Here is a 27525-nt window from a genome sequence, read left to right as displayed (position 1 = left end):
GGAACTGTAGTCCGTCAGCCGGCAGCCATTTTGCACAGCCCCGGGCCCAGTGGGGGCCGGGGGGGGGGGTCTCCGCACCCCCGTCCCCCCCGCGCTGCCCCCCCAGCCCCAGAGAGCAGAGCCGTTCCTCTGGCCAAAGGGAGATGTCACCAGTCACGTATATTCAGAGGGAAAAAAAAATTCAGTTACAGAGGTCTTCTCAGGAGTCAAAAGTCTTCAACAACTGGATTTTTGTTTCTTGTGTCAAGAGGTACAGTGTTGTTTTTTTTCTCTTTAAAGTAAAAATATAAAATTAAATAAACCTCCAGCAAGTCTCAGCGGTTTATAAATCTGTATTGCTGACTATGAGAAAGGTTAGCTCTGCCTTTCTTCCACAGAGGGCAGAATATTGCTTAAAAATGCTAAAAGTTCCTCCCAGGGAACAAGGTTTCTTTTTTCCCCTCAAGGCCTTGGTTAAGACCTTGTTGCTGCCCAGACCAGACCACCAGCAGTTCCAGCCCCCTGCTCCGGCCAGCGCTGGGCAAGGACCCCGCGTCCATCCCACACCGTCCCCGGCCCCTCGGCTCTGTGCCGGCCCCGGGGTCCCGCCAGAGCTGGAAGAGTTCGAGAACAGGAGCAGAGAGAGATGGAAAAATTCAGAAAAAAAAATAGCGCATCATTTATTCTCTTTTATTGACTTTGGTAATATTTGCACGTGTGGAGTTTGGGGTGGAAAACCCAGATCTTGGCGAGGAAGCATGGTGCCTGCAGAGACGCCCAGGAGCATTTTTAAAGGCGAGTTTTTCCCAAATCCAGCTACAGCAGGGGAATAACCAGAGAGCCGGTCAGCAGGTACCCGCAAAGAAAAAAACCTCACATTCAACTACATGTAATTCAATTGGCTTTTTTCTTTTTTTTTTCTTCTTTTTCTTTTTTTTTTTTTTTTTTTTTAAAAAGACTTACTAAAAAAGAGCGATACCCCTGGCCGGACTCTAGCCCTAGTCCGACAACTCCTGTAGCATTTCCCTCGCCTATCACCAGAGGAGCACATGCGGACAGGAGACCCTTCTGAGAGCCACCAACGCACGTCAAAGAGTGGAACATCCTCGCAGGCCATGGAAACCAGCCACGGGGAAGAATGAAACTCCCCAGGACACCAGGGAATTAAAAACCACTGCCGGGGGGCAGGCAGCTCACTGGCCTCCTGCCACTCTGCAGAGCTGTCAGGTGGGGAACATCATCTGCTTCCGAGCAAGTTGGACAGTCAAATTTAAAAACGAGCTCGCCACAGCGGCATATTAAAAAATAGAGCGTTTATACGTAAATCAAGGCAGAGACAGAACAGAGTAGACTGAACAGTCTGCAGTTTCACAGGGGAGATAAAATTTGATATTTTTCCCAATTATAAATGTACAATCTAGAGGCTAAAAGAAGAGAGTGAGAAATCGTCTGCCCCAGGGAAACAGAGAGGAATGCCGACGCAGCCTGGAGGAGCTGAGACGGCATGGCAAGGCGGATCACCTTACACCGTCCACGTGTACCATATCACTAAACACAGGGCACTTTCTCTCGGGCGTAATCAGCTGTTTGGTTTGGTTTTTTTTTCCTCCAAGAAAATCTGTAACGGGAGAAATTAAAAAGAAGAGAGGAGGAAGAAGAAAGCAGGCAGCTCTCTACACTCCCTCTCTCACGGGGATCGGCTTAGTTGTTCACCTCTTCAACAAGTATGGGTAGTATAAAAGGTTAGAAAGAGTGGATATAGACTAGCTTTTACTCCTGATTTTATTTTTCTGCTTTCTTTTTTTAAGTAGTCTGAAGTGGCTGAGAGAATCCTCCCTCATTGGCAAAGTCAATAGGAGCTGGTTGTAGTCAGTGGGAAGTCCAGACTGTTTGTTTTGGTCGTAAGAGACAAACAGTGCTAGATTATTTTGCTTCTGTTTTTTGGGGGAAAAGGGGCGAGTGTGTGTGAATTGGGTGCTACATGGAGGGAGCGGGAGCTGCTCAGTCGCCAGCCTCATTCTCTTCCGCTGTCTCTCCCGTGGTGGCATTCTCTGCGTTCTTGGAGGCCTGTGGAAACAAACCCACGGCGGCGGTAAGAACAGGGGCTCGCTCGGGGACTGCGCGCAGCCACAGCGCTGGCAGCGGGTACGAGGCAGCCCACCCGAGACACCTAGAGCCCCCTTCCCACGAGGCTGCCGCTTCCCGTGCCAGGGGAACACCAGAGTATACTTTAAGGTGGGCTGAGAGGCGAGCCCAAAACGTGACCACACAGGACCTGGGTAACATTCGGGCGCTGCCAATTGCAAGAGATAACGTGCCACGAATCCTCACAAAACGTGGCCAAATTACCTTCTTTTTCTTCTTTTTCTGGGTCTTCCGGCTTGCAGAACTTTGTAGAAGGGCCTGCAGAGAGGAAGGAAACATAAGCAGCTAGAAAGCAGACTCCTTTTTTTGACAGAAGATAAAGGGAAATGCCTTTAAAGCAGAACAAGCGCCGCCAGCCACTGAAGGAATGGTGGTAAGTCCCAAGGGGTGCAGTGATAGATGGGGAATGCCACAGCCTCACACCCCGCCGAGGTATGAGGCCTTGGAGCTGGCTGTTGAGACTTCTCAGCCATTCCTAGGAAAGGGCTGGGTGTCCTTATCAAGCCACTAGAGCTGGCGCTTGATGCAGGAGATAAGGGCCCAACCTGGTCTTAAGCACGCCTTTTCCCTTCCAAGCTCATGCCTCAGGCCCTCCCCTGTTGTCTGCCGGATTTTACTTCCCACCTTCACCCCGAGGGATGCAAAGACAGGGTGACCCACGCAATGTGCTACATCACATCTATTTATTATTATTTTTAACCAACCTTCAGTTCTCCATCTTGCACCTCAAACTCTGACTTGTAGAGTTCTGGTTCAAAGGGGCCGCTGGTTATCCTCATAGGACCGTTGGGCATTAAAAGCACTGTGAATTTGAACTGTGCAACAAACTCTCCTGCAAGACAGAAACAGGCATTACTACACCACAGCCCCCATGTAGCCAATCCACCAGGTATCTGGGCAGACGTTTCTAAACAGACATTTCGATTCCTATGCCATTTCCACACTGTCACAGCCCTAAACCATCTCGCAGGAACTTCTTAAACCTACCCCAGCCAGGGCAAAACGATTCCTTCAGCACCACCCTGCCAAGCCTGCTCTGTAAGCAAACCAGAGAGCCTCAGCCATCAATCTCTCCTCCTGCCCAGGAAATTACTCCACAAAAAATTTCATCTCATCACTGGAATGATTCCAAAACAAGATCCAGAAGCCAATGGGTAGCGAGTTTCCTGGAGGATAAATCCCAGGGCCCTTGAAGGGCATCTCTGGTATTTATACAGAGACAGAATCAGCACCGGTCTCACCAGACTCCGGAAGCAACCAACACTTGTCTGCTGAGTGCCCATCCACACCCGGCTCTCAGTCCTCCCACCACCAGCTCTCACCTTCCTTTTCGTAGAGGACATTGAAAGGCTGGAGCAGCTCGTGTTTGGCGCATTCCACCACCCCCATCCTGGCCTTCTTCTCATCCTCAAATGCCCTGCGGAGGAGACAGAGCCACACCTGAGCTCAGGCCCTTTCCTAGAAGCCAGACTCCACCCCGCAGGTTTCAGAATTGCCACCAGGGTCAGGCTGGAGACTTTATTCACATGCGTCCCCCTCGCCCTGGCAGTGTTGTGGTGCAGTGACAAAGACTGCCAGAGCAGGCAACTGCCAGGTGAACTGTTACCTCCAGAGAGTGGGAAAGGCAAGTGGATTTAAGGATGAAAAGAGCCTGTTAAGTGAACATTGTTTCCTTAGTTTGAGAGTACATCACTTAGAAAAATTGACTGGAACTGCCTCACTTCTGCATGCTGCACCCTGACACTGCTTTCACCCCTCTCTGTTTTATTTTAAATGCAACTCCCAGCTCCCCACCTGCCACACGAGGCACAGGAGATTCTCAAATCCTCAGGCTCTGTCTGGGATTCCTGCTTAAGCCTGTAACATCCTTCCTACACCCACTCCTAGGCTCAAATACAGCAAACCCCAATGTAAAGCAGCAAAGGCTGCCTCCTTCTCTGCGACAGGATGGCGAAAGCAAGTCAGTCTTGTTGTCAGCATGGTCTGTAAGCTCATGCAGAGCATCCAGCTCTGAACACATGGGGAGGCCACGAGTAAGAGCAAATACCTGAGAGTAAATGGCATAGTATCAAAGCGCCTCTCCACCTCACTGAAAAAGGCACGGGAGGTTTTCATCTTCAAGCCATACTGTTTGGAGGGGTCCCTTTTGTAAATTGTAGTTCTCTGTCCAGCATCCTTTGCCTGAAAATGCAAATAGCGCTGAGAGACCAGGAAAGCAGCGCAGCACCTCCTCAGCCAGATTAGCCAACTGCTTGCGCGCACTGGGATGGCTGTATCAGACAAGCACTGTCCATACTCTGACACTTTAAAGGTGCGCCTCAACTTTTTGGATGGAAAAGGCTCCACCCAAAAAAACGCAACAATACCCAGGCAACAAGTATTCCCCGGCTGGAACTGGCACCCACAAGGATGTGGCTGTTCACACCACTTGCTGCTGATGACTATCCTGGAACACAGACGCTTTGACCACACACACAGAGGAACATCAGGCCAAGAAGCACCGGACTCACCTTTCCCTCTCCACTGCTGACAAGAACATCAACAGCGTAAACTTCATGGACCTCAAATTCTGCTTTTTCATGGTCCTTCCTGGATGAAAAAAAGTTTGGTGAGTCAAAGAATAGTAAATAGAGAAGACAAAACTTCCTACACAGCCACAGTACCTCAAACAAGCCCACACTGGGCTTAGCCCAAGAAGGTCTACAAGCACAAAGTAGTGCTACAGTGACCAGGTCCCTAACCAGAAGAGCAGAAGCTGGCACAGAAAATGCAGAAATTGAAGATGCCAGGCAGCAGACCTGATCAGTGACAGGCTGGCAGAGAAAAACAATGACAAGCCAGTGCTCCTCCTCCTCATGACAAGTAGCTCCGTCCCCAGTAAAGGGTGGGAGGTCTCTCAGACATTCAGCACCAGCTCTTTGAACTTGTGGTCACATCCTAGGCAGGCCAAGAGCCCCACCATGCCTGGTACATCACCACACCTGAAAACTTAACAGTCCAAGTGCTGGATTTAAAGCCACTGAGCTCTAAATATTCAGTGTGAGACCCAACCCCGAGGGATCCCTGAGGGAGAGAAGCTACTGGAAGAGAACAGAATGACATATCCAGCTCATTAGTTCAAAACCATCCCGAGATGCTATTGACAGTGATCCCCATCCAGTGGGCTCCTGGCAGCTTCTGCAAGACAAACGATAGGTCTTGGCACAGCTCCTGGTGAATTAGCATCCACCACTACAACTAGCAACAGTTGGTTATTTTGCTGGCAGACTCCTTCGAGAAACTGGACAGAAACCAAGAACACTTGCAGGTGCCAGCAAGGAGCCTCACGTCAGTGACTTCGAGCCTTTCTTTCTTTCTTAGAACAATCCCCAAACACAGAGCCACACTTCGCGTTCACACAAAACGGACAAGAAGATACGGGGCTAACAAGCTACAAATTTGCCCTACTGGGTCAGACTTCAAGAAAGAGGCCACATGGGGAGCAGTCTACAACCCAGTTAAATTAAACATACTTGCTACATCCCCGCCTTGATACCACAGTGAGAAACAGGGTCACCATTCTGGACCTAGTCACACCCCTCCCAAATGCTGCTGGAAGCAGCAACCCCAGAGGTGATGCTCACTTTTGCTGGTCTGTAGGGTTCTGGATGATTGTTTTCTCTCCATCGATCACATGCTGTTTCAGCTGATGCGACAGCATCCCTGCCACGATAAGAGAATCCATTAACACCTCTGAGCTGCAAACCAGCTACACAGCGACTTGCATTATTAACACTCCAGGGCCCAGGACTGCAGCCCTCAGCTAGAACGAGGAGGAAAGCAAACCATCATTGGCATTAGCACTTCCTCAGCTTCCCTCAGTCGTGAACCGTCAAGTGCATTAGCACAGACACAGAGCTCCCCAAAGCCCACTCTGACTTCAGCAACGCTTCCTCGCCATCGAGGAGGAGCTGCAAGCTCCCGCGAGAAACGCAGCCAGCCACCGAGCCCTTTCAAGTACTGCCACTTCTCCATAAGGCACGTGCACTACACCAGTGGGCTGGAACGGACTGAAGGTGAACTCACAGGCACGTGCGACGCACCCTCGGGTGTTTTTAAAGATGCCAAATGTCAAGTTAATAGAAACTTTCAGTCCTTTCCCCAGTACCTCAGCTGTACAGCACTTAAAGGGTATTTTGAGGGGTTTGCTTCACTTTTCCCTTCTGTCCTACAGTTCACCTTCAAATCGAAGCCTAGGAAGAGGCACTTGCAGCCGTTCCTGTTCTGCTCCCCAAGCCACCAGCCAGCAGGGACAGTCGCACATCTCCATTCAGGAAGGACGGCTGCCGCTGGCAGAAAGGGAAAGCACAACCCCAGCCGCCAACAGCTCCGTTTGTTTTCATCAACTGGGGCCTTATGCTGCTGCCAGTGCCTAGATAATTACGGCACTTGACTGTTTCCAAAACAGTGGCTGCTTAAACTCCCTTGACAGTGTGAGCGGCCGCCTCCTCACTGCAGCTGATGCCATGTTTTTTCACAGAGAAAGGAGCAAAGCACTGAGGAGACCCACAAAGCCATCCCACACAAGGAACAGGGAACTGATGTTCCAAGATTGGGCTAAGGCGAGTGAAGAGAACGAGCCAGCTTTACAGTATTTCAGGGAATTTAACTAATAGTGGACCAATGTAACTGTGGCTGAAAGAACCATTTGACAGTGATGTCACCAACTAGGAGAAAAGCATCTGCATGTGCCAAATGTCAGGCTAAGCTCTCTCGCCACCTTTCAGACAAAAAGCCAGTGGTCTCATTTCTACTAGAAGCTATCCCAGCGCCTTCCCACTCGCCCATTATCAACACTGCTAAGAGAACGTGAATGAGTTTGGAGTTGGAAGGAAATTACATACCCTGCATATCTATGGGCTTCTTTTCCAGTGGCTCTTGCATTACAAACAAGCTCTGTTATGGATTTGCTAAAGGGGTTTTAACTACGAGTGGTCAAGTATGAAAGCAAAGGGCCACGCGATTTGCCCAAGGTCAGCAGGAAGTCCACGAGCCAGGACACTACCTACCAGCTGTGGAAGTCCATCTCTATTGTTCCTAGATTAATGCATCTTTAAAAATCAAAAAAACAGAGGAAGGAAGAAGAATCTAGAGTTTTGAAGGGATTTTTTTAGCAAAGGCTGCTGCATTTTAAGATGGCATGTCTAGGACTCCTAGTCATTAAATGTTTCCCAGATTTTGAATAGGGCAGCTCAGGATTTAGTGTGCAGCTAAAACATCGCTACCTCTGATCAGCTGCTCCCCCGTCCTTACCTTCAATCGGCGTGCAGTGAAACGAGTGGGCTATTTTGTTCCATGCATCTGTCACTTGTGTGTTCTGGATGAAGGACACATGAAATCACATTAAGGATATAAAATTCAAGCCACAAGCATGACGGTTTTTTTTAACTCAACAGTGTTCTGTGATAAAACAGGCAGGCTTTCTAACTGACTGGTGCTTTAACACCTCCAAAAAAAAAAAAAAAAAAAAAAAAGGAGAAACAGTGTCAGGCTTCCATTTTTAATCCTGTATCAACAAAAACGACACATAACACAAGGCCAGCTCAGCCTCCCGCACTGCACCCAGTACCTTCTCACAAGCCATCCCTCTTTAGGGGATTACACTAGCAACTAAGAGCGACACAAGTACGTCTGGAATAGTAACACAGCGACAAAGGAGATCGCCCACAACTGCTGAGGCGCCTGAGCACAAGGCGAGGGAGAGGTGCAAGTGGGAGATTTACAGGAGCACTGTTCAGCAGAGTTGCTGTGCAAGCCCAGCTGTCTTCAGCGAGAAAAGGACCCGCGAGTGGGAGCACCGAGGCTTCTCTGCGAAGCCACCATCGCACAAGGAAGAGCTCAGGTCCCACAGGGAAGCCAGAGCTGCTGACAGAAGAGTCACTGCCACCTGCCCCAGCGGGCCAGTGCTCACCCCAGCAGCAGCTCAGCTGTCTGCAGACAGCTGCTTCCAGATTCCCCACATCGCTGGGCAATTCTTCCCAGGCAAGGTCATACGCTTTTATTTCTACGCACAAAGCGTGGCACAGGCAGCGTCTGTGCTTGAGCTCCTCGCCCCGTGCCCAGACATACTTTCCCCCGTATTAGTCACTCACCTGGTTTCCAGGCTTTACCAAGCGCAGAGCAGCTTCAGCACACAGATGAGCTGCCTTGATGACATCAGCTTTACGGCCTGACACAGGGTTTTCCTGGAAGAACAGAAAAATAAAGGCTTTTTAACATATGTTCCCTTCCCTCTTATTAGCAAGAACACTGTTCTGAGTATCTAGAGATGGAGACTCTCCATCTAACTGGACACACTCCCCGCCCAGTGAACGGGGAAATCTAGCTCAGAGGTGGAAAGGCTTCTGGCTCCACAGCTCAATCATTAGCCTCTCCTCCATTAAAAGAGCAGATCAGTATCAGCCACAACCAAATTGGCTCTCTCACGAGTTTTAACAGAGACACCCTAGTACAAGCGTATCACTGTCAAAGACTGAAAACAGAACACGACCCTCCTGTAGCCAGAAATGTGGACTGGAAAGATTTCAATACACTTCAAAAGATTTTTTTCTTTTTTGGCTTCTCCCCATCAAGTCATTCAGACACAGCCACTGGAGAAACGCCATTCCCAAGACCCACACCACTATCCTCCTCCCAAGACTACAGCTAAAAATTTGTTCCAAGCTTACATGACAACTTTACACACACAACAGTAATCCCCTCTGCATAAGCATGGCTTAGCGTCACTTCAAAAATGCCCGACCAAACCATGCGTGCCACGGTGGCGTCCTCACCAACACGTGCCAGGGCTGTATGCTGCAGTCAGCCCCAGGTGAGAAAAGTCCATGCTGGTGCATTCAGGCAGGAGAAGTGGGCAGCAGGGACTAGTTTTGGGGTCTGAAGAACAAGTCGCCCCTGAGCTCAGTTTGCAAAGGTGAAGGCAGAGACTCCCAGCAGTGCAGCGCTCAGCTCCCTGTGCCTCGGCCAGTAGAGGGGGCAGCAAAACCAGTCTGCCCAGTCCACCCCACAGCCGCAGACACTCTACATGCAAATAACTCACTGCAGTGCCACTCACACGTGGTTTGTCTCAAATTATTTGTAACCTTGCAAAATTGTACGTGTTGAAACAGCGTGGCAGCCCTCGTTTTCCAGAGGACTGAATAGTTTTTAGGAAAGGGACGGTTTTCACCCTGTCACTGCTGTGACACCAGACCTGTGGTGCCTTTGTGAAATGAAGTGGACACCTCTCCGAGGCTCCACACTCCTGCTGCCTTTGGAACCAGAGGCACCTGAACATCAGCTTTTTAATATCTCCTTTAGACTGCATGTAAAGTAGCAGTGGCAAGAGGCACCACTCCATTAAAAACCTACCTTTGAGGCGTCTATGACAAAACTGTGTGCTACATTTGCTATGAAGCCATCAACATGGACTCCCAAGTCACTGCAACACAAAGAGAGAATTAATTACAGGTGGGGCGTCACAGCTCACGAAACTTGTGTGACTTCTAGAAGTATCAGAAGACTCAAGTATGTTTCAAGCGCTTCACTTGACTAGCTATTAGATTCTTTAATTAGCCACGCTGAGGAAGATTTGACACACCAAGCAGGACTAGAAAGCAAAGCCCAGGTGCCAACAGTAAATTCACAAGAAGTATAACCAAGACACTTACATTTTGACCAAGTCTCCATCTTTGAGGATGTAGTCTTGGTCACTCTTCAGGGGGGAGAAGTGGCAGACACAGTTATTTACTGATATACTCGTTGGGAAGGCAATACCTATAAAGGTGAAAAAAAAACCCAAAACATTCCATGAAACCATGCAGCCTCACACCCGGCACAGGCAGCAGCCCCGCCAATGTGGATCATCGCTACAGATTTCAATTTCTGAAGTGCTGTAAAATGCCCCGTTACACAAGTCTCTAGCCAAAAAGCCACGAGGAAGGCAGTGCGTGGTCTGCTCCTGCACCGGCTCTCCTTTTGCCCAGGCAACCATCAAAGAAATAGACCCAAGGTGGTGAGCCACCTGCAAAAGGGACCTCAAGTCTCCAGAACAGAAATCAGGGAGCTCTGGGTGACACACTCGAGTGTCACACAATTCCCACGGCAACTACAGACCAGCGATAACCGTACTGCAGGACTTCCTGAAGGGAGGACATTGAAACAGGAGTTACTCTGGACAACAGTGTGGATGATTGGGTGAATCGAAAGGGGAAGCTGAGGCTCACCAGTGATGCTTACCAGCAGGGCAGGTAGGAGGATTTGGGTTAAAATTGGCTTTCTGGGAACAGCAAACTATTTCTTAGGCTAATTAGCACCGAGTAGCACTTTCTGTGCTCTTGCCCGTTCACACTAGCCACCCAACAGGACCAAGAAACATGACAATGCTGAAAATATCTTTGGAGCAGGCCTCACCTTTTTTCATTTCTTTTTCCTTCTTGAAAATCTTGCCAGTCTCTTCCATGATCATGGCATCTCCCTTCTCGCACAGGCAGAGAACCGATGCTCCGGAGTTCGCCGCTTCGACCACCGCACGCAGGACCCCTTAATTCAAACACAGACACAAAGCTGTTGAAGCATGTTAGCGATAAACAGCCTTAAATCTTAACACCAACGCTCACCACACAGCACTGTGCCAGAATGATCTGTTTGTTTCTTAAGAGAGAACAAGACTCTGGACTCAGCTCTTCACCAAAAGGACCGTGGACAGGCAGAAATTCCACTTTAATTTTTATTTTATTTTCGAGAACTTTTTCACAGAGAGCGCGAGCAAACGAATGTACGCGGAGGTTTGCACAGGTGAAGCGCTGCAGCTTCAGACACCTGCCTGTGCTGACCGAGGTCTGTCAAACAAAGCAGCCAAGCAGGAACACCGCTCTCCCACATTCTTTCTGGAGAAGTCAGAGCTACAGAAACAGGTTTGGAAATTACTTGGGACGCGCAGCACATCAAAGGAGCAGGGACCGCTGCTGCGGACGTGTGAGACCAGAGGTACGGAGCAGCTGAAAGGCTTTGTCGGGCACAAGAGCTGGCAGCAGCGCAGGATCGGCGCAGCAGAGCCAGTTACGTTAGTCCCTTGCTCGGCAGAAACGTGTTTTAAAGGTAACCCACGTGCTCTGGCCTGGCAGTGCCGGCAGCTGCCAGTGCACTGCCTGACACAAGGAACTCCACAGGCCGTGCTCCACGCTGCAGGTTAGAGGAAGTTTTGCTGCCTGCACCCACTTTTGGGCATATTTTAGCACCCGCAAGCCCCAGCAGCGTTTTGGTTCCACCATAGATAACGGTGTGCCTCGTGCTTTATAGGATAAGGGGGAAAAGGAGTGTAAAAGCGGCAGCTTTGGTTGAAACAGTGGAGAGTAACATTCACAAACACACCTCGATGGTGAAACAGGGGCCCAGGGGCTGCTGGAGGAGCCACATCTCAATGGTCTCCCCACCAGTCCAGGGGCTGAGGTGCTCCAGCTGTCACCAGCGGACCCCCGAGCTGCTATTTCCCCTTCTTCCTCCTCTCTCCAGCTGGGATGCTTTACAGGGAGTCATAAAGCTTACCCTGAAACGTTTTCGGATCCTGAGATAAAAGGTATCCTCACAGTTTCTCCTCATTCTGTGAGCACATTGTTTTTACAAGAGGCTGTTTTGTGAAGTGCCTCTATCTGGGGGGAGTTTCTGCACGTGTTCTAGGTATGACAGCAATAAATATTTCAGAAGTACCGAGGGGGATGTTTACGAGCAGGCTGGTTTTTGTAATTTCTTTGCCACTGAGTAAAAACCTGAAGCCTTTCACCTGCATGACAATTAAATTTCAAATCTCTTCAGTCACCCTTCCATGCGCCACAAATAATAACAAATTCAGAATATTTTTAAGTACAGATAAAAGCCTGATAAAGAGACATTCAGTGGATGGCAGGACACAGAGAGGCGAGAACAGGAAACGTTAAAACAAACACAGTGCAAAGATAAATGGAGAGCCGCCTTCATCAGAGCATTCGAACAAAACCAAGAAGCAGACAGCGCGATAGCACTGACCAAGGAACACCTACTAATTGTACTCTGGCCTTCCACAGCGCTTCGTTTAGGGAATTAAAAGCACTTTATATCATTAAAAGGCACCTCGCTCTGACAAGAACCCAAGGCATTTTGAACTTTTTGCCACAGTTCTGTGTTTGCTCTTCCCAAACACGCTCACACTGCCCGTGAGGGAGAAGACACGCTGTGATGGAGCTGCCTCTCCCCCGTGGGAAAGGAGGCAGTCCCTCCATGCAGCCAAACTCAGAGGGCATGCCATTAAATCCGGTTTGCCCAGCAGACAGAGAAGCCAAAGCGGCGACCTCCCTTCCCAAAGGGGAACCCACATCATCACGGCTTTCAGCCCCACGTCTCTCTCCTGAGCTGCATCCCAAGTTACCGTCAGGAGCGATGACTTAAAAAGAAGCGTCGAAGTCAGCAACAATTAGTGTGGGACACGCCACTATGGAGGCTGTTCATAATGCTGGGAAGACCTCATAGAACCGGTCCAGTTAGCTCTTTAAACAGCTGTCACCCCTCTCGAGGGGCAGCTAACCACCATTAATGATACAGCAAAAATAAGCGTTTAATGAAAATAACATCAAAAAGCAAATAACACGGAGTAGGGAAGGCAAAGTTTTAGGGGTGACCAACGCATCGCCCGAGCCCGTGCCGGGCAGCAGCCCCGGCCCGGGGCAGCCTCCCCCCGGGCAGACCGGGTCTCTCCGCCAAAGAAACCCGCTGCCAGGGCCGAGCCCGGCGCTCCCCTCCTCCCGGGGGCTCGCCCCCGCCACCCACCCACCGGGGGGCTCTGTCGCCCGGGGGTGCAGCTGCCCTGTCCGGCAGGGAAGGGGGGGTGTGTGTGTGTGTGTTAAAGCCCCGAACAAAAGAGCAGAGCGGGGCAGCCCCGGGGCAGGATGTGGCCAGCGTCGGCGCCCGGCCGGCCCCGCCTGGCCGTGCCCCGCTCCCGGCTCCCCCCGCGGGAGGGAGGACGGAGGAGGGGGGGGGGGGGCGGCAGGCCCTGCCCCCCCCCCCCCCCCACTCGGCGCCGCCGGTGCACGTGGGGCGCGGAGGCCACGTGCCGGCAGCCGCCGTGCGGGGCCGGGGCCTGGGGGAACCGGGGAGCCCCCGCCACCCGGGGGTAACGTACGGCCGCCCCCCCCCCCCCCCGCCATGAAAACGGCTGTTGAGGTGGGCGGGGGGGGAGGAGGAACGACGGACCACAGGCCTCGCCGCCCGCCCCAGGCCCACCACCTCCACCCGCCACTTACCCCCCCCCCACACCCCCTCTCCCCCAGTCACCCCCCGACCCCCGCACAGGCCCGGCGCCCCCTCCCCGCCGCTACCCCCCCCCCCCCCACCCTACCTCCCCCCGCCCGGCCGCGGCCCGCACTCACGGTTAGCGATGTCCCCCCCCATCTTGTACTTGGTCACCACCAGGTCCTCAGCGATGGTGAGCTCGGCCGCCTCCTCCTCGCCCGACATGGTCGGAGCCGCCTACGCCCGGCCGCCGCCGCCCCCCGCCGCTGCCGCCGCCGCCGCCGCGCTGAGGAGACCCCGGGGAGCGCGAGCGAGAGAGCGCGAGCAGGGCAGGAGCGCGGGCTCCGCGCGGCGCACGCTGGGAAGGCGAGTCCCCGCCCCCCCACACACATACCTTGGACTACAACTCCCGGCAGACCCCGCGGCGCAACACGCGAGGCCCGGCCCGGTGACCACCGTGGACTACAGCTCCCGGCGGGCTCTGCGGCTCTCGCGAGAGTCAGCGCGCCGGGGGGCGGGAATGCGAGGCCGGAAGCGGCAGCCCGGGGGGGGATGCTGGGAAATGTAGTCTGAGGGAAAGGGTCCCCTCGGGGCGGGGGGCGGCGGGGAACGGGCCCCGCGGCGGCACCGGGGCCCGGGGGGCGGTCACCGTTTGGGGGGGGCTGTCGGTGCCCCCAGCCCATGGCCCTGCCCCCACTCACTGCCCCCCAGCCCCATCACAGCCCCCCCCCCCCCCCCAAAGCAGCAGCACATCACGTCTGGTCAAATTCCCTTTGTCTTTATTCAGCATTTACAAACCCGACCCACGCCGGGGCCGGGGGAGCGGGGCGATGCCCCGAGATGGGGGTGCAGGCTGGGGACACCCCCCCCGGGCAGCCCCTGTGAAAACATCACAGAAAAGGGATTCTCCGGGGGGGGGGGGTGTGCAGACCCCTCCTCACCCCAGCCCCGCTACCCGGCTCAGGGCCCCTAAGTCATAACGGGCACTGCAGCCCCCCCCCCCCACTGACCAAGGGACACCCCTCCAAGTGCCCCGGGGCGGGGGGGGGGGGGGCAGCACCCCCAAACCTTCACTCCGGTTCCAGCAGGGAATGGGGAAACCTGAAAATGAGTCTGGGGTCCTTCTTGTCCAGAAATCCCGTCCGACCTCGTCTGCCTGCACCCCAAGGCAGCCCCGGACAGGGACCGACCCAGCGTCCCTGCACGCAGGGAGCTCCTTCAGCCGGGGGGGCACCCACGGGGCACGGCAGGAGGGGGACCCAGGGGTCCGGAGCCCCACCGACCCCCCCTCTGCAGGGGGCCAGGGCTGCCCCCCCCCCCCCCGCTAGCTTGGGGTGCTCAGGATCAGCCCCTCCAGCCCTGCACCCCAGGGAAGGCTTTGGAAAAGGTGGCAGGGAGCGGGTACACCCCAAGGGCTCGCGGCCCCCCCAGGACGGACTGTGACCCCCTCAGCCCCCTGCCCACACTTCAGCTTTGGCTCATGCCCCCGAGGGGGGGGGGGGGGATCCTTCATATCCAGTGTAAACAGCCCCGGGGGGCAGGGGGGGAGTGCCAGAAAGGCAGTGGGGTGCTGGCAGGGCCCCCCCCCCGGGGGGGGGGTGTCCCCTACGTCCGCTGGGCATCCACCTTGGCGAAGAGGCGGCTGTGCCAGTAGTCGGGGTTGTCGAAGGCGCAGTCCGAAGCCTCCAGGCTCCGCAGGGGCTTCATGCAGGGGGTGGGGGGGGCCGGGGGGGCCGCGGCAGCCGGGGCAGCGGGGGACCAGCACCGCCTCCATCTCCTCGTAGCCCTGCTCCCCTCCATCTCCTCGTAGCCCTGCTCCTCCTCGGGGGCCGGGGCGGCCTCCCCCGGGCGCATGTCGGTGTAGCCGTCATGCCGGGGGGGTCCACCTTCCTGCCGTGGTCCCGGCCCCCCGACCACGCTGCCCAGCGAGCGGCTCAGCCGCGGCTGCTTGTTCATGTACTCGTAGTCCTCCTCCTCCTGCCCCCGGCCCGGGGGGGACCCCAGCTCCGAGCCCACCTCCATGTACTCGTAGCCCAGCTCCTCCAGCGAGGCCGGCCGGGGTGGGGGGGCTCCCGGGGGACCCCCAGGCCGGCGGTTCATGTATTCGTACTCCTCTTCTGGCTCTGGCACCAAGCCCCCAGTGGGGTCCGGCTCTGCGAGGCGGGGGTGAGATGCTGGCCAGGGGCCCCCCCAGCCCTTCCAGGCTCCCCCTCTCTGCCCACAGGGCCTGTCCTGAGTTTGGGGGGGGGTCTCATCTGCGCCAGGGACTGGTTCATCCCACCCCACAACCCTCACCCCCTAAAAGATGATCTCCCCCACCAGCCTGAACCCCAATCCTGCACGAATGGGTCCCCCTGCCCCTAACACTGGGGATGGGCCCCCTCCACCCCTGGGGACAGGCTGCTCCCCCCCCCCCCAGACACAGGACCCCCCCCAGCCCCAACTCTGCAAGGATAAGCCCCCACCCCCTTAACCCCAAATCCTGCAGGGATGGGACCCACCACACCTCAAGGACGGGCTCCCTGCAACCCCATGGTGGGGGGAGCCCCCAGACCTGGTCCTACAGGATAGGATCCCCCCACTCTGCATGGATGGGACCCCCCACCCCCTGCCTGGACAGGACCGACCCCCCCCCACCAAGACTGCACCCCTCACCCCGTCCGGCGCAGTTGGGGGTGACGTAGCCGTTGGCGTCCTCCTCGCTGCCCTCGGTGCTGGGGGGCGGCGGGGGGAAACTCTCCCGCTGGGACAGGTAAGCACTGTCCCCCCGCGAGCGCAGGCTGCGGCAGAGGCTCCCCGACAGCGACCCCCCCTCGGCCAGGTCCAGCTCCGAGGCCGTCCCCCGGCCTTCCGACGACTCCGACACCGTCCGCCCCAGGGACTCCTGACGGCTGCGCCGCAGTGGCCGGCACCCCCCGCCCTGGGGGACACGGGGCTGAGGGGGGGTACCCCTGCAGACACCAGCCCCCCCCCCCCCATGGCCATCGTTTCACCTCCCACCGCCACCCCTTTGCCCCCCCCTCCTCTGGCACCCCATGGTCACCCCCCCATAGCCCCCCAGCAGCCCTCGCCCCCCCAATCCAGCATCCCTTGCCCCCCTCCAGCCCCCCGGGTACCTGGCGGCCACTGCCGAGGCCGGGCTGGTTCATGGGGATGTAGCCGGCTGGGGGGCTGAGCAGGCTGGGGCTCTGCAGGGGGACAGGGGGGTTGACACCCAGCGGGGGGGGGACACACACACGCAGGGGCTGGGACCCCCCCACACCCCGCTGCAGGAACGGGGCATGGGTCCTGACAGGGCTCAAAGGGGACGATGGGGCAGTGGGGGGGTCGCGTGGGTCAGCCCCACATCCCAGCTCCATGGGACCTTGTGCCACATCCCGGGATCCTGCATGCCCCGTGCCATGCCCAGGACACAGCCCCAGAGCCCCCAGACCCAGGGGGGGGCAGAGGGGTCTCACCCGGGTGCAGCTGCCCCGCGGCCGCTGTGGGTAGAGCCCGGTGGTGAGGCCGAAGGAGGCGTCCAGCTCCTCCTCCTCCTCCAGCTCCAGCGTCTCCATGTCATCCAGCTCCTTGTCGCTGAGGGTGGGGGGCTCGGCGGGTGGCACGGCCCCGCTCTCCTGCTGTGGGGATGGCCATGTCAGGGGCTGCGGGGCCGGAGGGGGGCCGGGGGGTGTGGGGGGGTCGTGCTTACCTTGATGACCAGGTAGCGCGGGGGATCGCGGGCCATGCGGGTGAATTCGTTCGCCAGCTCCTTGAAGGTGGGACGGATGTTCTCATCGATCATCCAGCCTGGGGGGATGGCGGGGGCTGAGAGCCGGGATCTGGCCCCGGGGATGGGGACGGGACCAGAACCCTGCCCCGGGGATGGGGACATGGCTGGGATCCTGCCCCGGGGCTGGGGACAGGGCTGGGGACAGGAGCAGGACCCTGCCCTGGGGATGGGGACATGGCCGGGATCCTGCCCCGGGGATGGGGACAGGAGCAGGACCCTGCCCTGGGGATGGGGACAGAGCCAGGATCCTGCTCCAGGGATGGGGACACGAGCAGGACCCTGCCCTGGGGATGGGGACAGAGCTGGGATCCTGCCCTAGAGGATGGGGACAGGACCAGAAGTCTGCCCTGGGGATGGGGACAGGGCTGGGGACAGGACCAGAACTCTGCCCTGGGGATGGGGACAGGAGTAGGACCCTGCCCTGGGGATGGGGACATGGCCAGGATCCTGCCCCAGGGGCTGGGGACAGGGCTGGGGACAGGAGCAGGACCCTCCCCGGGGCCAGGGCCGCGGGCGGTAGCCCCGCACTCACACTTCACCATCACCATGTAGACGTCGATGGTGCAGATCTGGGGCTGCGAGAGCCGCTCGCCCTTCTCCAGCAGGTCGGGCACCTCGGCCAGCCGGATCCCAGCATAGGGCTCGGCTCCGAAAGTCATCATCTCCCAGAGCGTCACGCCTGTGGGGACAGTCCCTGTGAGCCCCGTGGGGCTGGGGAGTGGGACCGGGGGGGGCCGGGGGACCGGTGCTCACCGTAACTCCAGACATCACTCTGGTGCGTGTACTTCCCGAAGTGGATGCTCTCCAGCGCCATCCACTTGATGGGCGTCTGCGAGGAAAGGTGTGGTGTGGGGGGATGTGGATGAGTGGGGGGGATATGGGGAGTGGGGGGGGGACAGGGGACACCCTGCGGGAAAGGGGGCATGGAGGGGATGGGGGGTCCCTGGGTGGTGGGGGTACTGGGGATATGGAGAGGAGGGGATGCAGGGGGAACCAGGGGTGTGGGGCAGGGATGGCACAAAGGGGGACACGGGGGTCCCTGCCAGGTGCCCACCTTGACCTCATTGTAGAAATACTTCTTGTCATCGGGGTAGAGGAGGTCGGCGATGCCGAAATCGGCCACCTGAGCCTGGCTGGGCGACTTGAGCAGCACGTTGCGGGCGGCCAGGTTGCGGTGCACCATGCGGTGCTCCTCCAGGTAGTACATGCCCTGGGGAGGAGGGGGGGGGCAGGGGGTGTCAGCGGGGCCAGGGGGGCCATGATGACCCCCCCCCCCAGACCCCGGGGACTCACTTTGGCCACCTGGACACACCAGTTGAGCAGGAGCTGGGGGCTGATGCTGTCGCGGTTCTTACGGACGTAGTCGAGGAGGGAGCCCAGCGGCAGGAGCTGGGTCACCAGCTGCAGCTGGGGGCCGGGGCAGATGCCCAGCAGCCGCACGATGTAGGCATGGTCCAGGCTGCCGATGGCCAGCATGTGCTGCGGGGGCAGCGTCAGCCGTGGCTGAGCCCCCCCACTGCCCGTAGGGGCCCCCCAGGGAGCAGGATCCGGCCCACGCCCCCCCCCCGCTCTCCGTGCCGGACTTACATCGGTGACGGCGTGGAAGGACTGCTGCCCGCTCCAGTCCTGGATCACCTTGATGCTCACTGGGATCTTGATGGAGTCCCCGTCGGGGATCCAGATTCCCTGGGAGGGGGGGACGGGACACCCCGGTGAGTGCCGTGCCCAGCCCCGACTAAGCCCCCCCACCGAGCCCCCCTGCTCACCTTGTGCACGGTCCCAAAGACGCCGGAGCCCAGCACCTTCAGCCGCTTCAGCTCCGTCTCCTTGAAGATGCGGGCCAGCACCTTGTTGGCTTTTTCACTGGGGTCCAGCGGCTCCAGGCTCTGCTGGGCGGGAGATGGAGATGGGGACGGGGACAGAGCAGGATGGGGATGGAGAGTGCCGGAGAGGGAAGCGGGTAGGGATGGGGACAGGGCTGGACTAGAACAGGGCTGGAGAGAGATGGGGATGGCTACGGACAAGGACAAAGCCGGGGACAGATGGGGATGGGTCCCACACCCCTCCTGCTTGTCGAACCCCCTCCCCGCAGCCCCAGGGGTCCCCCTGGGACTGGGACCCCCCCCGGGCGCAGCCGCCCCGCTCACCTCCCCCCTCTCCAGGTAGCGCCGCATCGCTCGCTTCTTCTGGATCTTCTTGCCCCGCCAGTAGAGCAGGGCGAGGAGAACGCAGGAACAGGAGAGGAAAAGCCCCCCGACCACCATCACCGCGATCACCGTTGGCGTTTTCCTGGGCACGGGAGGAGACCGGGGCTGAGCTCCCGGTGCCGGCAGGTCCTGGCCCGCCACCGCCGCCGCTCCCCACGCGCTTCCCATGGCCCTACCTGCCGCGGGGGCGGCACGCACCCCAACCCCTGGGGCTGGCGGGGCCGGCACGGGCAGGGCAGGGCTCGGCACCCGGGGGGTGCGCGTGGCACAGGGAGGGTGGCACGGCCGGGGCAGGGGGTCCCCCAGCGCCCACGTGGGCAGGGAAAGGCCCCAGAGCAGGGTGGCATGGCACAGCGTGGCACGGTGCAGCACGGCACACCACAGCGTGGTGCAATAGTGCGGTACGGCACGGCACGCCACGGCACAGCACGGCGTCGTGCACCATGGCACGCCACGGCACAGCACGGCGTCGTGCACCATGGCACGGTGCAGCACGGCACGGCACGGTGCAACACGGCGCCACGCAGCAAGGCACGGCGCGGCGCAGTCCGGCATGGCACGGCATCGCCCCGGGACCCCCGCAGCCCCCGCCCTGCCGTACCTGGAGACGGGCAGGGGCTCCCCCAGGCAGTCCCGCAGCAGCGGCCCCAGGCACCTGCGGAGATGGAGCCGGGGGTGAGACGGGGTGCGGGGGGGCCCCCTCCTCCAGCCAGACGCTGGGTCCCGGAGCCCCCCCTACCCCCCCGCCCCGGCGCACCCCCGGGTGCAGTTCTCGTGGCAGGGCCGGCACTCGCGGCTGGAGTCGGGGTACTTGTAGATGGGGCCGCGCTCGCCCAAGATGCCCTCGGGGCAGCTCTCGACGCAGTGGGGCCCGTCGCGGTAGTGGGCGCAGCGGGTGCAGGTGTCGGCGCCCTGCGGGGCGGGAGGGCGCGTGAGGACCCGCGGGGACGTCACCATCGCCGCAGCGGGTCCCCGGCCGGGCCAGTACCGAGCCGTTGCAGGTGACGTTGCCCTCTATGCGCTCGCACTCGGGGTGGCACTCGAAGCACTCGCCCCCCTGGGCAAACTCCCGCGTCTCCCTGCGGGCACAAGGCAGGGTCACTGGCCTGCCCCGGCGTCCCAGCCCGCTCCAGCGCCCACCCGGGGGTCCGCACCAGCGTCCGTCCCGCCACAGGCTCGCTCCCATCCCAGCATCCTTCCCACCCTGGTGCCCACCCCAGTACCCAGGATTGGTCGCCCCCCCCCCCCCCCCCCCCCACTCGCGGTCCATCCCACCCCGGTGCTGACCCCGCTGCCCACCCTGGCATCAATCCTGCTCCCCGTGCCTGTGCTGGAGCTGCTCTCCCTCTGGTGCCCACCCCAGGATCCCACCCCGATGCCCCCCATGGAGCCAACCCCACACCAGGGTCCCCCTGCCAGGGCAGACCCCCCCCACCCCCAGACCCCCTCACCCCTGGGCGAAGCGGCAGGTGGGCACGCAGACGCCGCGGCGGCTGTAGTGACGGCAGGACAGGCACTGAGCGGGGCCGGGACCCCAGCAGCCCTCGGCGGAGCACAGCGGGTCGCACACCTTCCCCTCTTGCTCTGCAGGGAGGAAGGGGGCTCAGCGCCACGTCCCCAGGGTCCCCAGCGCCGCGTCCCCGGGGTCCCCGGCCCCGACCCAACTCACGGCACTTGCTGCGGGGTTTGTTGTTGCGGATGTCGAGGTCGGCGCGGCGGCGGCTGAGGGCTGTCCACTGGACGGTGTGGAGGTAGCAAAGCCGGCGGTTTTCGGTGATGTAGACCCTGCCAGCGCTCACCTCCCGCAGCGAGCGCAGCCCCAGCGATGTCACGTTCTCGTTCTTCATGATCAGCAGGGAGAAACCCCGGCTGCGGGGAGGGCGTCAGGGCGGGCAGCTGGTCTGAGAGCCGGAGGGGGCACCTGCCAACCCCGAGGGGACACGGGGACGGGCAGCGACGAGGACGTGGGGATTTGGGATGCAGGGATGTGCAGGGGTGGGGGGTGATGGAGGGATGCAGGGACAGGCGACGACGCGGGATGCAGGACACACGGAAGGGGGTCGTGAGATGCCGGGTCGGGGACTCACTTGTACAGGCTCCGTCCCCCGATGGTGACGAGGTTGGAGAAAACGCTGAAGTTGTGCATGTGCTTCGGCCAGGACTGGATGTTCAGGTACCCTGGGGGGAGAGGGGGGGGTCAGGGTGGCCCTGGGGGGGGTCCCGGCATCCCCCAGCCCCGCTGCTCACCCGTGATCTCCCGCACCGTCCGGAAGACGTTCAGCTTCTCGGGTCCAGCGCTGAGATGTTGCGCCAGGGATCCCTGCGGAGCCGAAGCCATCAGCTGGGCCAGTGGGGGCCTGCACCCCACCGCCCCCAGACCCCCCCAGCCCTCACCCCTCCAGGCCCGTGATGAGGAAGTCAGGTTGCCCAAGATCTTGGTGCAGTTCACGAAGGTGTCGATATTGCTGGAGTCCACGGTCTGGTACTTGCTGCCGGCACCGGTGCCCTCGCAGGCTGTGGGACGGGGATGGTGAGGGTTCGTCCCGCAGCCCCTGGCCCCCCCCAGCCCCCCCCAGTCCCCTACCCTTGGGACACAGCCCCGAGCAGGGCTCGCACATCTTCAGCCCATTCTTCTCCACCTCCATCTTGTCATTGGGGCAGGCGCGGACGCAGGAGCTCTGGTCCACCACGAAATTGTCCTGCGGGGAGACCCTCGTGGTTAGAACCCGGCCGCCCCCGGCCCCCCCCCAGACCCCCGGGCCCCCCCCCCCCAGACCCCCGGCTCACGCGGGCAGCTCCGGACGCAGATGCCCCCGTACTGGTACTTGGTGTCGGGGTTGGGCTCCAGCTGGAAGGTCAGCTTGTTGTAGATGAGGGGCTGGGGCAGAGCGGCACGCACGCCCCGCTGTCGTTGAAGTGCCGGCAGGCCTGCGGGACGGACAGACGGACGGACGGGTGGGCAGAGGCACGGCGACGTGGAGAGACGGACACGGGGATGCGCGGATGTCTCTCGCCCCACGCAGGTTGCCCTGCACCCATTCCAGAGCGGAGAGCCCTCCCACGGGGGGCGCAGACGGACAGACACACGGATGGATGCACAGACAGACAGACACCTCCCCACCACCCCTGTAGGGGCAGCATCCCCCCCTGAGCCCACCCTGGGGGGACACGGATGAGCTCCCACGGGGGACAGACAGACAGACACACGGGTGGGTGGGCAGACAGGGGGATGCACGGACAGACAGACACAGGGATGCTGCTCAGCATCGCCCCCCGCCCACCCTGGGGGTGCAAGGATGAGCCCCCCCCGGGCAGCCGGGCGAGGGGGGGGGGACACGTACGAAGCAGTGTGTCTGGAGGGGGCCGGTGCAGCCCCCCGCGCACTCCTCGTGGCAGCACTCGTTGGGCGCCCGCCCGAAGCAGCGCCCGTTGCACTGGGGGGCACAGATGGTCTTCGTCCACTGCGGGGAGGTGGGGGTGAGTGGGGGGGGTGATCCAGCCCTGGACCCCCCCCCCCCTCCGGCCACCCCCCCCCCAGCCCCTCCCCGGTACCCACATTTCTGGCAGTCCTCGGGGCCGGGCCCCCAGCAGTGCCCGCCGCAGCTCTCGTGGCACGGGGCGCCTGCGGGGGAGCGCAGCGGGTCACCCCCAAAGCCAAGGGGTGTCGCCCCCCCCCTCAGCCCCCCCGTGCGTGTCCCCCCCCACGCACAGGCCTTGCCGTTGTCCCCCACGACAGGCTCCAGGCGGGGGTCCCGCATGATGTCCCGCCACTCCACCGTCTCCACGTGGCAGAGCTGCGCGTTCTTCTCGATGTAGACGCCACCGGCCAGGATCTCTGCGGGGGTGGCCGGTGGATGATGGGGGGCTGTGGTTGTCCCCCCCCAGCCCTGCCTGGCACAGCAGGGAGGGGACAGCACCGCACCGGCATGGGGACTATGGGTGGGGGGGGGTCAGCCCCACTCCAGGGGACCACAGCGGGGACACCATCACTCTGGGATGGGGACCACAGCAGGGACAGCACGGCCCCAGGGTGCGTGGGGGGGGTCACTGCTCCGTGACGGGGACCACGGGGTGCACAGGGAGGTGGCACCACTCCGGATGGGGACCGTGGGGGGACAGCAACACTCTGGGATGGGGACCGGGATGCAGCAGGGGACAGCGCCGCTCCAGAATGGGGACCGCAGGTGGATGACACTGCTCCGGGATGGGGATCCGTGGGAGATGGCACCGCTCTGGGATGGGGACCATGATGGGGGACGCCATCGTTCTGGGATGGGGACCGCAGAGGGGACAGCATGGCCCTGGGGTGCACAGCAGGGGTGGCACCAATCCGGGATGGGGACCATGGAGGGTGGCACCGCTCCGGGATGGGGACCATGGGACACACGGGGACAGCACAGCCCCAGGGTGCACAGGGGGATGGCACCACCGCTCTGGATGGGGACCACGGTGGCACGGCACCGCTCCAGGATGGGTCCTGGGACACAGGGGGGGGGGGTCTCAGCGGTGCGGGCAGCCCGGGGGTCCCACCTGTGAGCTGGTTGAGGCCGAGCTGGCGCAGGGCGTGGGTGGTGTTGGGGTTGTAGTTGAGCAGGACGAAGAGCGCGTACTTCTCCTCGTAGAACTGGGTCCCGCGGATGACGCGCAGGTCTGCAGCGGCAGCGAGGCGAAGACGTTCATGGCGATCAGGATGTAGCCCGTCACCTCCCGGATGGTCTGCGGGCAGCGGGAGGTGTCAGCCCGGCGGGTGCGGACCCCCGTGTCCTTCCGTGTGCCCCCGTCCCGTCCCCCCCCCAGCTCACCTGCAGGAAGGAGAGGTCCTGCGTGTGGTCGATGAGGACGATCTCCAGGTTGCCCATCACGATCTCGCAGTTGTTGTACATCTTGTGCAGCGTCTGGTACTGGTGCTGGGCGTCCCCGTCACGCTCAGCCCGTTCAGCGTCCCCGCGCACACTGCGGGCACAGCGGCACCCTGTCCCCCACCGCGGCCACGGCACCTCTGCAGTGGCCATGTCCCCCTCTTGACGGCCGCAGCCGTGTCCCCCATGGGGTCCCCCCCCCCCCCGCCCCAAGCTGGCCACGTTCTCCCCTCAATGGCCACGTTCCCCCCATGGTGGCCGTGGTCCCCTCCTTGGTGGTCTTGTCTCTGTCCCTCCTGTGCTGGCCATGTCCCCTCCACACCCTCCATGGTGTACGTCCCCACCCCCAAATAAGCCACAGTGGTGCCCCTGTGCCCCCCCCATGGTGGTACCCCCCCTCATTGCCCCCAGCGGTGTCCCTGCCACGGGGGTGGCGGTGCCTGGGATGGGGGGGGTGACGGGTGCTCCCCCACCCTCCCCTCCCTCCCCTCCCCTGCACAGCGCCCGAACCGGCCGAGCGAGGGTTGCGCAAGGCGGGTGCCGCGGGCATGGCCCCCCCACGGCACACCCGCGACACCCGGACTTCGGACCTGGCTGCTGGCACGGCCCATCCTGCCTCGACGCCCCAGTCCAGGGTTGGTGCCCGGATGGCCGGGTACCCCCCCCAGAGCTCGGGGGGCAGGCGGGCGCCAAGGGGGGCCCCAGGGTTAATGATTGCCAGCCCCCCCCCCCTCGCCGGGGCGGACAGGGCCCCTTTGTGTGCGGGGCAGGATGCGGCCCCCTCCCCGCAGCCGCACAAAGGGGCGATTGTGGTGAGCGGGACGGGGGGAGGCCGAGCCCCCCGAAAGCGGCGGGAGAGCCGGTACCCCCCGGGGGCAGAGCGGGTGCGCCTCCCCCCCCCCCCCCCAGCCCAGTGCAGACGTGACTCAGGCCTGGCGTGGGGGGGCCGCGGGCGGGTAAATGGCAGCTTTGTCCGGCCCCAGTGCGGGGGCAGAGAAGGGCCCGAGCCCCCTCCTGGGGGCGGGTGCAGAGAACGGGCAGCTCGGTGCACGCATGGGAAGGGGCACAGGGCCAGCACGCCCCCCCCCAGCCACAGCCTGCGCTCCCCTCCCCGGGCCGGAGCTATTTTTAGTAGGGAAGGGGCTATAAAAAGGTCCCAGCTGCGTTGGGGCATGGCCCCCAGCCCCGACACCCCGGGGATGGGCACGGCGGGGCCCAAAGAGGGGGGAGCTGGGACCCCCAAGAAACAACGGGGGGTGCTGGGGGCAACTGGAACTTGCCTGGGGGGGTCCCCAGGCTGCTGGTGGGGCAGGATCCAACCCCCCCAGGAGACCCCCGTGGCCGGGAATAAGCAGTGCTTTTGGGTGACGCTGGTGAATCATTAACGGCTGCTCAAAGGATCCCTCGGCACCGGCTCCCGGCAAACCGAGGCACGAGGGGCTGCGGGGGTCCGGCCCTCGGGGTGCACCTGCCCATGGGGGGGGGGGGGGTGAGGGGGCCAGGGCCCCCCCACCCCGGGCGCCATCGCGGCGTCGCAGCCGGGTGTTATCAGCGCGGGGCCCCGCTGGCAGCTCCGGCACGTCGCCCGCTATCTGCCGCGTGCCGCCGCGGCCCCCCCGGCCCCCGCCGCCAGGAATAGCACCGGGGGACCCGGGCAGGGGCCTGGGGAGCCGGAGTGGGGGGGCCGGGACACAGACCTGACCTCCTGCCCTCGGCCTCACGGGCGGCACAAAGGGGGTCTGTGTGCGTGGGGTGGGCCGCTGCCGCGGGGCTGGATCCCGTCCCCGAACAAAGGGGGCTCTGAGCCGGGGACGGGGGGGTTTGGTGGGGGGGGGGGGGGAGCGGAGCTGGTCCCGCTCGCCCCAATGCCGGCATCGGGCACCTGCGGGTGCCGGGGTGGGAGCCAGCCGGATCCCCCCCACCCCACCGCGTATGAGCCGGACCCCCGCGCGCGGCAGCCCCGGGCATCGCCGGCAGCACCGGGCGCAGCGGAGGCGCCGAGGGATCGGGCGTGCCCCCCGCGTGCCGTCGGTGCGGCCCCCACACCTGGGCGCCCCGGCACGTCGACAGGGTGACGCCGGCCCCACCTTCGCGTCCAGCCCTCGGTGTTTTCCTTTTGGGGTTGAAAAACAACTCCCGGGCGAACCCGGCCCTTCCGGGAGCGTCCCCCATTCCCCCCTGGCTTGGGGTGCGGGGGGGGGGACAGGGGACGACGGACCCCGGGGTGGACAGGGACGGGGTCCCCTCGGAGGGGTCCCCCCGGGGGTCCCACCCTGCCCTGGCTGGATCCTGGTGGCATCGGTGGGTCCCGGCCCCGCAGCCTAAAATTAGCCGCGGCAGCTGCAGGGGGTGCAGGTGCCTCTGCCTGGGGGGGGGACACGGGACCAAGCCCCGGGAGGGGGGAACCGAGCCCCGGCCCCGTCCGAGCTGCAGCCCGGGGGGGTGGGGGGCGAGTGGGGGGCTTTGCTGGTCCCTGGTCCCCCCAGGGCGGTGGGGGTCCTCCTGGTCGCGGCGCTGGGGACTGGGTTGGGGGGTCCGGGACGCCCCCCCCGGGGGAAGGGGCGGCGGGAGCCGCCGAGATGGGGATTCTGCACCGGCGGAATCGGGACCTCGGGACCACGGGACCGCCGGGACCCCCCGAGCCCCCCCCCCCCCAACCCCCGCGAGTGTTCCCGGTCCCGCCGCCGATCCCGGGACCCCCGAGCACGCCGCTGCCCGTCCCGGTCGCGCAGCCCCGGTCCCCGCCGGGATCCCCGCGCGCTGCCGGTGCCGCCCCGGTCCCCGCCGGTGCCGGTGCCGGTGCTCTCACCTGCCTGCGCGGAACCCGGCGCCGGTGCGCGGAGGAGAAGCAGCAGCAGCAGCAGCAGCAGCGCCCGGGGCCGGTCCCGGTCCCGGTCCCGGGACCGGTCCCGGTCCATCGCGGCTCCTCTCCGCGGGCCGGCTCGCAGGGCCCGCTCGCAGGGCCCGGCGGCTGCGGCGTGCCCGGGCGCGGCGGGGGGAATGCACCTGGCGCGGGGCCGCCGGGGCGGGACGGGACGGGGCCGGGACGGGCGGGGCGGGGCGGCGGGGCCCCCCCCCTCCGCCTCCTCCGGGCAGCCCAGCCCGGCCCGGGACCCGCCCGCCGCGCCCCGGGGCGGCGGCACCGGGACCACCCCCCCCGCCACCACACCGGGCACGGCCCCGCCGCAGCCCCCCCCGGCCCCTAAAGGCCAAGGTGTGCTCCCTCTGTGGCCCCCCCCCCCCCCCCCAGGCAAAGCCTGGCCCTATTACAGCCCCCCAACAC

The 27525-nt window shown here is 61.8% G+C and overlaps 2 protein-coding genes across 2 annotated transcripts; both read right to left on the bottom strand.

The window, feature by feature from the left end:
* Positions 1–648: 648 nt before the first annotated feature.
* Positions 649–13745, bottom strand: PA2G4 (proliferation-associated 2G4). The gene is made up of 13 exons (XM_052810175.1): positions 13542–13745; positions 10555–10683; positions 9813–9918; positions 9514–9583; positions 8256–8348; positions 7417–7480; positions 5748–5826; positions 4635–4713; positions 4172–4305; positions 3447–3541; positions 2829–2956; positions 2329–2382; positions 649–2046 (listed from the first exon to the last, which is right to left on the bottom strand). Exons 1-13 carry the CDS (start codon positions 13627–13629, stop codon positions 1981–1983), a joined length of 1185 nt encoding a protein of 394 aa, XP_052666135.1. The 5' UTR covers positions 13630–13745; the 3' UTR covers positions 649–1980.
* A 416-nt stretch (positions 13746–14161) lies between these two features.
* ERBB3 (erb-b2 receptor tyrosine kinase 3) lies at positions 14162–24311 on the bottom strand. Its single transcript, XM_052810215.1, is given in 33 exon segments — positions 14162–15120; positions 15122–15196; positions 15199–15557; positions 16060–16324; positions 16521–16592; positions 16863–17024; positions 17096–17193; positions 17709–17855; positions 17930–18005; positions 18231–18386; positions 18470–18655; positions 18764–18862; positions 18943–19062; positions 19324–19465; positions 19985–20038; positions 20141–20295; positions 20372–20462; positions 20835–20967; positions 21053–21252; positions 21471–21561; positions 21631–21669; positions 21672–21703; positions 21778–21805; positions 21808–21897; positions 21968–22081; positions 22171–22263; positions 22266–22311; positions 22725–22841; positions 22938–23005; positions 23093–23218; positions 23914–24033; positions 24036–24099; positions 24186–24311. Coding segments are annotated over 33 exon segments (3810 nt in total). The 5' UTR covers positions 24267–24311; the 3' UTR covers positions 14162–15009.
* Between the last annotated feature and the right edge of the window lie 3214 nt (positions 24312–27525).

This window comes from Harpia harpyja, chromosome 15 (assembly GCF_026419915.1).
Source record: "Harpia harpyja isolate bHarHar1 chromosome 15, bHarHar1 primary haplotype, whole genome shotgun sequence".
In the NCBI taxonomy this organism is placed as follows: Eukaryota; Metazoa; Chordata; class Aves; order Accipitriformes; family Accipitridae; genus Harpia; species Harpia harpyja.
This window is presented reverse-complemented; position numbering and strand designations above follow the sequence as displayed.